Source organism: Miscanthus floridulus, chromosome 12 (assembly GCF_019320115.1).
Source record: "Miscanthus floridulus cultivar M001 chromosome 12, ASM1932011v1, whole genome shotgun sequence".
Classification (NCBI taxonomy): domain Eukaryota; kingdom Viridiplantae; phylum Streptophyta; class Magnoliopsida; order Poales; family Poaceae; genus Miscanthus; species Miscanthus floridulus.
The window spans coordinates 13,951,241-13,964,140 of NC_089591.1; the positions used below are offsets into that span (position 1 = coordinate 13,951,241).

The 12,900-nt window shown below is 44.4% G+C and overlaps 1 protein-coding gene across 2 annotated transcripts; it reads right to left on the bottom strand.

Moving 5' to 3' along the window:
* Nucleotides 1–2,048: 2,048 nt before the first annotated feature.
* Nucleotides 2,049–12,156, bottom strand: LOC136496985 (protein FAR1-RELATED SEQUENCE 9-like). Of its 2 annotated transcripts, none has more exons than XM_066492768.1 (5): nt 11,969–12,156; nt 8,390–8,449; nt 4,667–4,774; nt 4,488–4,565; nt 2,049–4,389 (listed from the first exon to the last, which is right to left on the bottom strand). In XM_066492768.1, exons 2-5 carry the CDS (start codon nt 8,432–8,434, stop codon nt 2,392–2,394), a joined length of 2,229 nt encoding a protein of 742 aa, XP_066348865.1. In that variant the 5' UTR covers nt 8,435–8,449; nt 11,969–12,156; the 3' UTR covers nt 2,049–2,391. The 2 variants fall into 2 exon arrangements, with proteins under 2 accessions (XP_066348865.1, XP_066348864.1); XM_066492767.1 differs by having other exon boundaries at nt 4,488–4,568.
* Nucleotides 12,157–12,900: the final 744 nt, after the last annotated feature.

The following is a 12,900-nucleotide window of genomic DNA, read 5'->3' on the forward strand; positions in this document are numbered from 1 at the left end:
GAATTGTAGCGGTAGATGGAGCTCCTGGAGAAGTTGGCGCAACCAGCAGCACTCAGTGACGACGTGGGCGACGGCACGGTACTCTGCTTCAGCACCGGAGCGAGAGACAGTGTTCTGATGCTTGGACGACAAAAAAACCAAGTCGTCACCGAGGTAGACGCAGTAGCCCGACGTGGAGCGGTGAGAGTCGGGGCACCTTGCCCAGTGTACATCTGACTATGCCATGAGAGATTAGACATGGGCGGTGCCAATGTGAGACCAGCAGAAAGAGTGCCCTTGACGTAGCGAAGAATGCGCTTGACGAGGGCAAGGTGCGGCTCCCGGGGTCGTGCATGAAGAGGCACACCTGCTGGACTGCATAGGCTAGGTCCGGGCATTGAGGGTGTTATTAAGGGTGAAAGTGGTGTTGGCAGTAGGAAGAGAAGAAGTGCCAAGACATGAAATAGGGATAGTGTGACCATTGCCAACTGTGATGAAGGAATGAGAAGGAGGTAGGCGAGAGAGGAGTGAACCATCAGGAGATGACATGTGAGAAGTCGCGCCGGTGTCGAGGACCCAAGGGTTTGCCTACTGCGGGGTACACGGTGGATGACGCGTCCTTGTGGGCACAAAGGCCGCAAGGGTCTGCGGAACCGGCCCAAGGATGCTGGGGCCACACTAGGCCGGGTGCTGCAGCTGTTGGCAAGGCAGAGGACCAAAGGTAGAGGGAGTGGTCGACATGGTGGGCGGAATTGGAGAGAGGAGCAACAGACTAGGGAGAGAAACCTGAGCGGACAGAAAGCAAAGTAGCGATGCATGGAATGGCTGAGGATGGTGGGAGGAGGTGGCACATGGCGAGTGTGCGTGAGGGGGGAGGCAGACAGCTAAGACGTAGTGAGTGCGCACAAAGCAGAGGGAAGGGGGAGGAGAGGCCATGGGCGAAGGGACAGCCGCGCAGGAGTCTGGAGGGGCGAATCACGCTCAGCACGAGATGGACGTGCGTAATGCTGGCTATGCGGCGCGAGCGGTGGGGAGAGGGCGCGCGTCAGGAGGGCCACGCGAGCGGAGGGGAGAGGAGGCCGCGCGTCACACGGAGGAGGCGCGCGTGAAGGAGCAGCGCGCGGCTTGCGGGGAAGGGGAGGCGCATGAGACGCGGTCGGGCGCGCGGAAGGAGTCACACGAGAAGCGGGCTGCGAGCAGATTAGGAGGCGATCCTCGAGCGAACGCGAGGGGTGCGGCGCGTGCGGGAGACCAGGGAGGGAAGGAAGAAGTCAGGTGCACGCGTGATGCTGGTCACGCGGAGCAGCCGTGCGTAGTCGCAGGCGAGCGAAGGGAAGGCGTTCGCGCGTAGGTAGGGGTTGTAGCAGAGAACCGCATGCGATGCCGCGCTGGCGGAGGTGCGCGTGGTCTCTCGCAGGAGCAGAGGAGGCTGACGAGATGACAAGAGAGCGTCTACGCAACACAGAGGAAGACAGGGGGTGCGCGACCGAGGATCGGCGGCGCAGGCGCGAGCGACTGCACGGTGGATGGATGCACGGCTGGTTATCGATAGCGCGGTGAGGCTAGCGGATACTACCGTGGAGGCGTCTGCGTAGAGGAGAGTTAGAGCAGAGGAAGAGGAACCAGGAAAAGAACCTAAGCGGCTGATACCATGTAGAAAGGAATAGGAAGAACACCTTACACCTATTAGGAAAGGTGACTTTCATATATATATATATATAGTCATAAGACCGTCAATACGTTTATAATTAGACCCCTAAATATATACATATCTAACACATAGCCCTATCAACAACTAGCACCATTGATAATACTTGCCATATTTGACCTATATATATATGATCTTTGATGTGAATCATTAATCACTAATTTCTTCTAATACATTCTTAAAAAATTAAAATCCTTTAAATTTTTAAGATGTTACAAGTATAGAACTTGTAAACAAAATGTCATTATAGTCTTTAAGGCATGACAAAACTTGCCCTATCAACAAGTTTTCCTCACTAGAAGTAGTAAAAATATTTTAAATAATCAGCAACCAAGGACAACTTTGATCTTATCCACGAGCAAAAGGAAAGGCCAGTTGTTTTCAGATCAAAAGCTGTGACCTGATGTGAATAGATCATGCAGCAAAGTATAATGATTCCCGTCCAACTCAAATCTACACGGAACTAAGCACTGACTCACTCCGTCGAGTACTTGTCTCTTAACTAATGACTTGAAATCTAAAAATACACAAACTAACGACTTGTCACCTAAACAACCCATCTAATAAAAACCGGATGTACTGATCATCCACAAGATCTCTTCTTGTTTAGGTGTGCTAGTGCTCCATTTTTTCCTTGCTAATCACTTACTTTGCTTCCATTCATCATCATGTGTGGTTGTTCTATTATTCATCCCCTAAGCCAGCTATTCTCTGCTTGAGAGCTTCTGTTGAATCCTTTCGAGCTCTTCCAAGAATATTTGACTTCGATTTGGATCCCTGCTTACAGAAGCACAAGTATCTGCTGTCTTGTTCATAAGCATAGCATACCTCAGCACATTTTGTGAAGCATCTGATCCTGTCTTTTCTGTGCAAAGTTTTTGTAACTCCTGCTCTCTGAACTTCTTTGTCCACCTTTGCCTGATATAGTGTTCAGGTATCTCGTTAATTCCAAACTGTGTGAAAAGCCTTAGAACATGGCAACAAAGTATTCCATCTCGCTCAAACTTCGAACATATGCAATTAAATATCTTTTTTTCCATGTCAACTTCAACAGAGAAGGAATCATTCAGAAATTCAGCATCTTCATATTCCAGCACTCTCTTCACTGTATAAATTCTGTCCTTTTCCTCTTCAAAAACATTGAAAGCAGATGCATCAAGTAGCTCTTTCTGAAATTTTAAGAACAGTCCCACTGTGTAAATTTCTGCAGCATGCCTTTCTATTGGTTGCCTTGTGCAGTATATTGGCTTTTGCATACTTGACTCAAATCTATCAATGCTAACAACCTGCTCTTGGAAAATGTTACACTGACCGATGAAGGTTTCAATGTTATCCTCCTTGAGAACATAGTCCTTGAAAATTGAGTTTGTGCTCTCACAACCTCCGAAGGAACGTATAAATGGGCAAAACACATGTTTGAAGTAAACTGGCACCCACATAGTTCTTGTCCAATACATTTGCTTCAAGTGTGCATTTATTTCTGCATTAAATTTCTTAAGCATTGCTTTCCAACCATTCTCAAAATCTTCAGTAGTTAAAGAATTCAAAACAAGACATGACATCTCAGCATCCATTCCAGGTCTGTTTGCCATAAAACCTCCAAATTCAACTGCAGCTTCCCTCATTACATGCCACATGCTAAACCGATTAAAAACTGTAGGGAATACCTCTGCAATTGATTTCTGCATAGCTGAATCCTGACGAGTCATTATAATACTTGGTTTCTTGTCATCCATCACATCCAAGAATGTCCTGAATAACCAAGAGAATGTCTCTGCCTCGTCATTTTCAAGCAGAGCCCAACCAAAGACAGTTGGCTTACCATGCCCATTAATTCCAATTAATGATGCAAACGGCATGTTGTATGCATTGGTTCTATAAGTTGTATTAATATGAATGAAATCTCCAAATAAAGCATAATCCAGTCTAGCTCGCACATCTGTCCAAAAGATACTTCTTATAGTACTATCTTCATCAGTCTTCATAGCATAGTACAACCCAGGTTGCTCCTTTTGCAATTTTCTCATATGTTCTAGTGTGCTTCCAATATCTGTATTCCTAGTCTTCATCACTCTGCCAGACTGTTTCAAGTTGTTGACATCCACTTTACTCACAGGTATATTTTTAAATCTCCCCTGTAATTTCTTGAAAATTTCCATTATCTTTGTTGGTTTAATTTTGCTTTCTTGCAATACTCTTGAGAAGTGTCTCTCTTCCTCTGACATGTGCTTGTGGCTCATGAAAAATCTAGTCAACAAGGGTGAACTCCAAAGTGGGTGATTATGTTCATTCATAACTCCTATAATTTCCCACCTCTCTGCAACAAGTTTCACAGTCACCTTCATGGGGCATTGAGTATGCACAATAGCATCTCTTCTCCTCTTCTTCGGTCTTGTATCAGCTTGTTTTGTTTTCCTACTTTTATTGCACACAAATCTTATCTTCTTGTGCTTGTAATTTGTTCCTTTAATCACTGTGTATCCAGTAACTTGCCCATGGACATTGATAAAACGATGAGCGTCTTGTAGTGTGGAAAATATCATGCCAACCTCTGGAGCTCTAGACTTTTCCAATTCTTCTGGACTTGGGAACATATAGTCTTCATCACCATCAACTTCTGCTTCAGCTTTATCTTTTTGGAAATCATTGGGGTCTTCATCTCCTTCATTTAGGACAGTAGTCCCATTCTCCTGGTCCAGTTCCTGTAATTTAAAAAATGTTTATAGCTTCCTAAGAAAAGGAATGTTCAACAATTTTAACTGTGAGATGCGATGAAATTTTGGCATAGAGATGCAAGTACCTCAACAAATGTGCTCCCAGCTTCTGGGGCCTGTATTTCAGTATCTGTTTCAGTACATTCCAGCAGGAAAGTAGGTGACTGCTGAAATGGAATGTCACTGCAGCTTAATCTCCATTGTTTATTCCATACAGTTTCTTTGGTCCTGTAAACTATGTGCCAATGAGTTTTTAGATCATTACCTGCAAGCTTCCTTCAGTTGTATAGTTTCCAAGTTCTCCAGCCTCATGTTCAGGAGTATGGATGATTCCATATCTTTCTTCCAAATCTGAGTCCCCTCTGCTTGTATTCTGTAAATATCAAAGTATCAAGGTTTTGGTGATTTGAAACTTAATTCTCCAACTTTTTTGTCAAATGGCATCAAGGTTATTAAGGCGGTAGGGCGAGGCATGGCGACCCACCCCCTTCCAGACGCCTAGGCGAATTAGGCGCGCGGCGAGGCGACGCCATACACATACACTCACGTACATTAGAGCAGGATGAACATATATTGATACATACCTTTTTGCTGCCAATTTTAGAGCCTATGCACAAGCAGCCACCACCCACACTACCCAGAGCAGTTTATACCCAATCCAACTATCCAAGCACAAGCAGCATACCACATCAAAGGAGTATATCCAAGTCCAAGATCCAAGCAAGCATAAGCAATATAGTTCAGACTTCTGAACAGAGGAAGGAAAGGAGAGGAAGAACAGAGGAAGGAACTGCGATGAAGAGCAGAGCAGAGGAGGGGAGGCTGGAGGGGGGAAGAAGAGGTACTTGTGAGCCGATGTGAAGGGTCCTGAGCTGCTGGTAAGGAATCAAGCAGAGGAAGGAGACACAGAGTCGCAGCAGGACAACAGAGGCTGACGGACTGGAGGTCGGAGACGCAAATCGGTGGGGGCCGTGAAGTTGCAGCAGGAGCAGCGAATCGGCGGAGCGGAAGGGGCGGGAGCGGCTCAGGTGCTCCAGCCGCCATTTTCTCTTCCCTCCTCTCCTCTCTTTCTCTCCCTCTCTATCAATTAGCGAGCTGCAGGGATGGCCCTTCTCCTGCGTGCGTGACGCCTTTTCCTCCCGCAGCCCCTTCTCCCTCCAGCGCGCGGCTCCTTTCCCTCCCGCGGCCCCTTCTCCCGCAGGCGCGGCACCTTTTCCTCCCACATGCGGCTCCTTTCCCTCCCGCGCACGGCGCCTTTTCACGCATGCAACGTCCGTCCGACGCCTTGGCAGCTGAGGTGACGCCATACGCACGGAAGCCACGGCGAGCCCAACGCCTCACTCGGGAAATCGCCCAGACGCCTTAAGAACCTTGAATGGCATAACCTTTGAATAGCTTACTATGTTGCAATGTTTATAACAGAATGTCTCGCCTTGATCAGATGGTCTCCCCTAATCAAAGTGCATTTATCAAAAAATCGATTCAAACAGGATAATTTTATGTTGGTCCAGCAGACTGAGAGATTCCTGCACTCCCAAAAGCAGCCCAGAATCCTACTTAAATTGGACATTACTAAGGCTTTTGATTCGGTATCTTGGTCGTTCCTCCTGGAGGTACTTGGTAAATTGGGTTTTGGCTCGAGATGGCGAGACATTTTGTGTGGCCTATTGGTATCTTCAACTCAGGTACTCCTTAATGGTACCCCTGGAGATTTCATCCAGCATAGAAGAGGACTTCGTCAAGGGGATCCCCTCTCTCAGATGCTCTTTATTCTGGTCATGGATGTATTAAATTGGATGATTACAAGGGCTTCTGAGGCAGGTCTGCTGCAGTCCCTGTCTAGAAGACCAATTCAGCATAGAATTTCCCTCTACGCAGATGATGTGGCCCTCTTTATCAGACCGGCTGCAGAGGACATCTCTTTGACACTAAGCATGCTCCAACCTTTTGGGGATGCTTCGGGGCTCAGGACCAACGTTCAAAAGAGTAGTGTGATGCCAATCCAGTGCTCGGATGCTAATATGGCTGTGATACAGAGTTTACTGCCCTGTGAAATCATGAATTTTCCATGCAAGTATTTGGGTTTGCCCTTGTCTCTCAGGAAACTAACAAAGGAACAATTCCAGCCAATAATTGACAGAATCGCGGATCAATTACCGGGTTGGAAGGCAGACTTGATGACACGGGCTGGCGGGTAGTGCAGGTGCAATACGTCTTAACAGCCATGCTGATCTATCTAGCCATGGCAATTGACTTACCTCCTTGGGCAATTAAGGCCATTGATAAAATCAGAAGGTGTGGAGAGGACGCAAGGAAACAAAAGGTGGGCATTGCCTCATTGCTTGGCCCAAGGTTTGTCGGGCCAAGGAGCTTGGAGGTCTAGGAATCTCTGATCTGAAATCTCTAGGTATTGCACTAAGAGTAAGATGGCCATGGCTCAAGAAATTTGAACCTAATAAACCCTGGGCAAGTCTGCCACTTCAAGTAAGCAAGGATGTTGAATGCCTTCTTTCCCTGGCCATTATTACTGAAATTGGGGATGGAGGCAATACCCTTTTTTGGAAGGATAAATGGTTGACTGGTAAGAGCATCCAGGATCTTGCACCCAATCTGTATGCTCTAGTACCAAAGGATCTTGCACCCAATCTGTATGCTCTAGTACCAAAAAGAAGGGCAAGCAGACGCACTGTGATGGCTGCTCTTGATGAGGAGAAATGGCTAGAAGATATTCAGGGGGAAATATCAGCACATGCATTAATGGAATATCTTGAATTATGGGATATATCAAAAGGTATGATACTACAGGAGGGGATCCCTGATAGGAATATTTGGAGGCTTTCAGCCTCAGGAGAATATACAGCTAAATCCGCCTATGATGCACTTTTTGAGGGAGCCCTCAGTTTTGCCCCATATGAGCGCATCTGGAAATCTTGGGCGCCCCCTAAGTGTCGCTTCTTCATGTGGCTGGTTGCTCACAATCGCTGTTGGACAGTAGACAGGTTGGCTCGGCGAGGTTTTCCTCACCCGGACCGGTGTTACTATGTGATCAAGAGGAAGAGAACATCCAGCATCTCCTCATTGGATGTGTGTTTCCTAGACAATTCTGGTATGACATCCTACATAGCATCGATCTTGCAGCACTTCCCCGCAGTCAGTCGATTCCTCCTTTGATGCCTGGTGGGATAAGGCGGTCTTGACAGTAAGTGGAGATGCGGGAAAGGGATTGAATTCCCTCATCATCCTAGGCGCCTGGACCATCTGGAAGCATCGAAATGACTGTGTCTTCAATGCAGCTACCCCTATACTGTCTACGGCTTTGAACCTTGCTCGGGAGGAAGCCCTTTTATGGTCTATAGCTGGTGCTAAGGGACTGTCCCTGCACACAGCTCGGGATGATGGTTAGAGGGTCTTTGGTCAGATCATTCATCTCAGTCATAGGTGATTAATTTCAGTCAGTAAGTGGATGTGTGTGTGTTTGGGTCTCTGTATGACTCCTTTCTCTACTATTAATACAATGATACGCAGTTCTCCTGTGTATTCGAGAAAAACAACATGGAAGGGAACAACTAACGACTCAGTGAAATAAGTAAAATAATGCCTACACTTTCATAGCATAATGGTTAGCTGCCCTAGCTGGCAACCCTAAAAAATAGTGCAAGGGAATGAGCTAGTGGTAACAGTGCGGCCCTATATTCGTAATGGCGTTGTTGCCAACCCAGGCAACGGTGCGACCCTATATGGATGAAGGTTCGAGGCCTTTTCTTGGTCGGTAGACTCAGAGCTTTTTATTAGTGCAATACCATGGAGCAGTCTTTCCCCACCGGCTGAGGTTTTCTCAAATAAGTGGAACAATTCAGTACATTGTCCAAAAAAAATGAAAAAAAATATCCTTAGAACATTTCATTGCAGGTTTGCAGGTCTGTCATAAGTTCATAAGTACTTAGAGTTCATAGCTAGTTGACATCATGAGCACATTCCTTTCACTTACCACCATCGCTACCATTGCCATATCTACATCCTTTTTGGCTGCCATTCATGCTTCATGGACCTGCAACGCTAAGTTGAATAAGATAGTTGCAATTTTTTTAAATTCATACAACAAAGTACAAATAACAGGCTTTAATGTGGAGTTTATTTGACCCCGTAAACTACAATACCAAGAAACGAACAATTTCATTATCCCAACTAAATCACCCCCCCCCCCCCCCCCCACACACACACACACAACACACACACACGGCCATCCCATAAAAAAAGGTTTTGCATCTATGGCGCTTTGTCACCTCAGTTTTGCCACTTAGGCTGACTGCAAGGCCATGTGTATTGGACAGAAACAATTTGGCCCCATTTTCTTGTGCCAATAGTGGGATTTTACCCTAGCACAGTAAAGCGAAGAATGGGGAGCAAAGCAGGGGGGAGCAAGGTTGTGTTGGTTGTTGTTAACGTGAAAATTTTAGATTGAGTCTTGTCAGAAAAGAAAAAGTAAATAGGACAAATATTCAGTAGACAACCCTTGTGTGGCACGATAGTACAACGTAACATGTATATTCAGGTTTCACAACCAAATTCAACCAGCAGATTCCTAACTTAAGCACTTCAACATAAACCCTATGAAGACAATTCCATGACATAAACTCCATAAAGAAAAACCATGGTCATTTGATCATGGTTAAAGTGGTCTTAACAGCAGTTCCCATCTATCTTATGATCGTTATGGATTTACCTAAATTGGTGATCAAGGCAATTGATAGACGGTGCATGGGGGTTTCTTTGGCAGGGTCGGGAGAAAGCAAATGGTGGAAATTGTCTCGTGTCTTGGGAGCATGTCCAGCACCGCCTACAGTATGATGGTCTTGGAATTCATAACCTAGAAGCTCTAGGCTGGGCACTCTGCATCCGGTGGTTTTGGGCGCAAAAAACAGATACATCACATTCTTAGGTTTGCCAATCCAAGTGCCACGAAAAACTAGGACAGTCTTCAATGTTGCAGTAGAAACCATAGTTGGCAATGGGAAATCAACCAAGTTCTGGTTGGATAGATGGTTGCAAGGCAGGACTTTATCTGAACTAGCACTGAATTTATGTAAGCTGATACCCAAACGAGCAGTGAAACAACGTACAGTGGCTCAAGCCTTTGATAATAGGTGCTGGGTTGCAGATATTAGAGGGGCTTTATCTGTGCAAGTGCTCAGAGAATATTTATACATCTGGGATCCGGTAGATGGCTTGGTTTTACAACCAGAGATCCCTGATCAGCACAGGTGGAAGGTAACCACTTTGGGGCTGTATAGAAGCAAGTCGGCGTACAATGCTCTCTTCCTTGGAAGCATTAGGTTGACACCTTGGAAGCGCATCTGGAGAAGTTGGGCACCCACTGCGTTGTAAATTCTTCATTTGGTTGGCAATCAAGAACAGGTGCTGGACAGCTGATCGTCTTGCTAAGTGCGGGCTTCCTCATCCGGCGGTGTCCACTTTGTGATCGGACGGAGGAAAATATCCAGCACATCCTCATCTATTGTGTGTTTGATCGGCAAGAAACTAGGAGGGTTTAACCACCCCCCCCCCCCCCCTCCTTTATGTACTTTTTCTTCTTAATGGTGAAATGACACGCAACTGTCCTGCGTTTTTGAGAGAAAAAAGAAAAGAAGGAAAACCCAATCAATCTTGGGACTTGATTGGAAATTATGAAACCTTATTGCCCAAATATAAGGCTCATGGGCTCATGTAATCACCTGGAACAAGCTCCAAACAGCGATTGATTGAAGCTCCACGTGATAGCAATCTTATGTTCATCATTGCCATCATGGAGTTGCTAAGAAGGTCTTAAACTCATTGAGGAGGGAATGAGCCTGTTGTGCACTTTACAAGGGAAGAGCAGGCCAATGAGGATTGGGCTTTTGGAGGAGTGATCAAATCTTGCTATTACAGATTTAGGCCTTGTTTGGATGCATGTGTATCCACCTCAATCCACATGTGTTGGAGTGGAATGGAATGGAATTTAGTTTAATTCCACTCTAATCCACTTCAACACATGTGGATTGAGATGAATACATGCACATCCAAACAAGGCCATATCGGGACGAGGGAGTACCGCCGAGCTGCCAGAGAGGGTGGAATTAAAGAAACCCTTCATAGATGTGTGACGGAAGGAGACAGATCTCAACCAAAACCTTGAATGCTGGATGTTATTTTTCCAGGTATAAGCCAAGGTGTCAAAAGAACAGTGCCAAAAAAGTTCACCAAACCATCTTAGATGGTGATTTGGGTGATATAACAAAGAGGGTTGGATTCGTTCATGGTATTCCAGTTCCAGGGTCCAAATCTGAATTCCCTCATTATTAGATTGATAAATTACATCAACTGAAGTAAAGATCAATTTCTTGGTCATAACAACTAGATCTAAAGACTGGTGAATTTTGTTATTCTTCATTTGCAGATCAGTTCACCTTACTCATAGCAGATATTATGACACCATAAGGCTCTCTGTTTGCTAATACATTCCTATGATTTGTTCCCAATTCTCCATTAGCACCAATTATTTCCTGAAAGTATAATATTAGCAACAAAGTTTCTTTCATTATTTCTGGTGAGATGAATCCAAGTCTTATGAATGTTTCAAGGATTACATCATGCGCAGCAGAAATTTTGGCAATATTTCAAATCCTTGTCACTCATATTTTGAGCTGGCAGCAAGGGGCTTGATTCTACACATCCATCATCCATATTTTTCAAACTGATCTCAGTCATCTCGCGCTCTATAACTAGGTTTAGGCCATTGTTTTCATTTTTCTTACAAGAAGATAGGGATTGTGATTGAACATGCTCTCAAGAAAAAGGGTCTACACCTAAAGCAATTGATATCAAAAGAAACTGCCAGAGCTACCCTGCTAGTCTGCTATATTGGTAGAAGCAGCATGAGGGAATCCACACCGGTTATTTAGCATCTACTTATGGTAGAGCAGCAGTTTACAGTCCAGGCAACAGAGCATAAGCAGTCTCTTGGCACTCGAAGCTAGAAAAACAAGACTAAAAGGACCACCTAATTGACCGAAACCCTTTATTTGGTCTGAAATGGAATCAACTAACCAGGGATACATTTCACCCTAAGTCTTATCCCCAAACATCAAAGGAGACTCCCACTTGAGTTGAACAATTTTAACCCATTTTCATTTTTTTTCTACCTCAAATGTTCTTCCTGGCCAATTAACCAACTCTTTATGTCCATAGGTTAGTTTGAGAAGAGGCATTGGCAATTGGCGCTCACTTTAGTAACACTTTGCATAGCACCAATGACAGATACAGAAACGAAGATTGATGATGTAGATTAATTACAAGTGATGTACAGAAAGGGAATCACTTGAATTACAAATGCCAGATTCGAATGGTATGGTAGCAATGACAATAACGGATATCAATAAACTGAGTTTCGCATATTGTGACAAGATTGGAAGAGTGTGGATTTGTCTAACGCGCTGCAATTGAAGAAAAGCCACATGGTTTGCGATTCCAAGTTCATTGTTCAAAACTGAATGAAGTAATAAAGGGGATTTGGGGACGAGGGATTTACTTTGCTGCGAGCAAACTGTGGGGTTGCGCCTGCCGCCGGACTTCCCAAGCACCGAACCGACGCCCCCTGAGTGCCGCCCGGACGCCCGAGCGCTCGCTGGATTGCTGTGCGGCGCTCGCTCGGGAGGAGTCGTGGATGAGAGAGTTAGGGTTCGTGCGTGCAGGACTGCAGATGCAGGCCGGGTTGGGCTAAAGACGCATTGGGCTGGTTAGCTGGGTTTGCGTTTCAGTTATATTGGATTGGATTGGACTGGATTTAATAAAAAGGAAAAAAAAATCCATTCAACCCCTCTCAACTAGTGCACTTAATTCTCTCAATAAAAAAACTAGATTTATAGACTCTTTCAACTCTTAAAATCGTGTAATTTAGCTCTTTGAGCAGTTTTGCAAACTGTTTTGGCTAACGTACAGCCATCCTACGCGGAGCCACATGAATCACAAGTGAGGTACATCGAAATTTGTGATAGTTGCCTTATAAGAAAACTTCCTTGATAGTTCAGTGGAGATCAATTAAACTTTAAAAATTTATACAAATAATGTCTCCGTTCCCTAATTATAAGTTATTCTAACTTTCTTTGAGGATCAAAGTATCTTAAGTTTGACCAAATTTATATAATAAAATATAAGCATCTATATATTAAATAAGTATCATTAGATTCCTCATTAAGTATATTTTCATAGCAATACCTATTTGATGTCATAAGTTTTTATAATTCTTTCAATAATTTTGAGTCAAACTTGAGATGCTTTGACTCTTCCATAAAGTTAAATAACTTATAATTTAGAACGGATGGAGTACCTTTTAAAAAAATACCCAAATATTTAAATATACATTCAAAAATACTAAAATCTAATTTAATATTATTAAAAAATAACTTAGAAAAATATTCTAACTTAGAAAAAAATATGAACCTCAAATCACTACTATAAAAA

Coding starts and splice junctions, on each gene's coding strand:
- LOC136496985 (XM_066492767.1), bottom strand. CDS start 8,434: ATGGCAGCCAAAAAGGATGTAGATATGGCAATGGTAGCGATGGTG. Junction 4,569..4,666: donor CAACTGAAGGAAGCTTGCAG/GTAATGATCTAA, acceptor ATTCCATTTCAG/CAGTCACCTACTTTCCTGCT. Junction 4,390..4,487: donor CTGGGAGCACATTTGTTGAG/GTACTTGCATCT, acceptor TTTAAATTACAG/GAACTGGACCAGGAGAATGG.